The sequence below is a fragment of a genome (assembly GCF_019968955.1).
Source record: "MAG: Porospora cf. gigantea A chromosome Unknown PgA_NODE_6982_length_1573_cov_1171.98, whole genome shotgun sequence".
Taxonomy (NCBI): domain Eukaryota; phylum Apicomplexa; class Conoidasida; order Eugregarinorida; family Porosporidae; genus Porospora; species Porospora cf. gigantea A.
In genome coordinates, this window is record NW_027151847.1 from 1 (window position 1) to 1,573 (window position 1,573).

Consider the following 1,573-nt stretch of genomic DNA (forward strand, 5'->3'; position numbering starts at 1 on the left):
GGCATGACCGTGAACTGGTACAGCCCGCCCGTACACCGGAAAGCCGTGTACGGAATACTATCGGGCTCCATCTTAACCTGCCAGTAGCCCTCCCGAAGGTCGAGTGCCACGAAGAAACGGGATTGCCGGACCTCGCGGATGAGGTCGGCAATCCGGGGAAGGGGGTACTGGTCCGGGACGGTGACGTCGTTAACCTGACGGAAGTCGATGCAGACCCTCCAACCCCCGTCCTTCTTCCTCACCAGGACAACCTCGCTTGCGTGAGGGGAGTTGGAGGGTTCGATCACCCCCGCGTCCAACATGGAGCGAAGCTCCTCCTGGAGCACTCGCTGCTGGGCGGGGGTGAAAGACCGGGGCCGTGTGACGATCGGACGATCCGAGGTGACGGAGATGCGATGGCTCATAGCCTGGGCGCAGCCCCGTCGCTCCCCCCTCCAGAGCCCATCGTATCTCCGCAAAAGCTGCTGGAGGGCCGCCTGCCCTTCCTCGGAGGCATTCGTCTCGAGGAGCTCCACCGCCTCCTCTTGCGCGTCTCCCGACGGAGGGGCGCGACTCAGCTCTGCTCCCGGGGCTTCCTGTTGCCCTTCTGAGGGGGCTCCCGGAAGAGGAACGTGGAGGTCCTCGCCCGAGGGTTGAGCCGCCTGGTCTGGGTCGGAATCGACCTGCTTCGACTCGGAGCGCGGGGAGTTCAGGGGTGAAGAGGGATCGGTTTTGGCGGGAACGGGTCCCTCCTCGAGGAAGCCGCTCAGGGGGAGCACGAAGCCGCACCCGGTGTAGTCTGTTCTCGGGCCGTACTCCCAGGCGGGGGCAAAGAACTTCGCATGAGGGTTGCTCTTAGCCTCTGACTTGGGGCCGGGGCGGTTCCTCTTCCGTGACTCTCTTTCGGACCGGGGCTCGCGTTTCTCAGGATCGAGAGGATCCCGCGCAGCCGGGGCTTCCCGGGTTGTTGGCCGGGTTTGGGTGCCGGCTGTCGGCGGTGCGTGAGCCTGGCTTTCGCGGCTCAGGAGACCATGCTTGGGTATCGAGTGCTCCAGGTCGTCCCAGTCGATGAGGCTGGCAGGGTAGCGGGGGGCTTCGCCGTCGTGTCTCAGAAGTCGCTTCCTCCCTGTCCGTGCGTCCGCAGCGGGGCGCACGCTCTCGCGGGTTCGTTCATCCCCGCGTCCCGTCCCTGACCCCGAACGAGGGGCCGGGTCCCTTGAGGGACCCGCCCTACCGGTTGTGTCGTCGCCATCCCGAGGGGGAAAAGACGAGGCAACCAGCAGTCCCTTACTCAGCTCGGAATGTAAACTTTGTCGCGAACCGGGGAAAGGTGGGATCTGTCTTACTTCCGGGACCGTTGCCCAGGTGTCCTCAATTGGACCCGCGGGGGCGGAACCTCGGGAGGGGGCCAGAGTCAGGCGGATGAGACCGGCGGGAGAGCGGAGAGTCCCCTCGTGGGGTGCGTGCTCCAGGTACCCCTCATGCATGAAGGGGAGGCCAATCACGATCCGGGCAGGGGGCCTGTCTACCAGCGCGAAAGGGCTCGAGACCGCTTCCCCTGTGGGCAGACATAGGGTCAGGGTGGCCCAACCCA

The 1,573-nt window shown here is 65.6% G+C and overlaps 1 protein-coding gene across 2 annotated transcripts; it reads right to left on the reverse strand.

Annotated features, from left to right (window-relative positions):
- Positions 1-1,466, reverse strand: KVP18_000278 (uncharacterized protein; the record flags this gene model as incomplete). 2 transcript variants are annotated; one of them, XM_067953305.1, is made up of 1 exon in its annotated part: positions 1-1,466. In XM_067953305.1, a coding segment is annotated over one exon (1,466 nt), but the record flags the coding sequence as incomplete, so codon positions are not given. The 2 variants fall into 2 exon arrangements, with proteins under 2 accessions (XP_067806827.1, XP_067806826.1); XM_067953304.1 differs by having other exon boundaries at positions 9-1,466.
- Between the last annotated feature and the right edge of the window lie 107 nt (positions 1,467-1,573).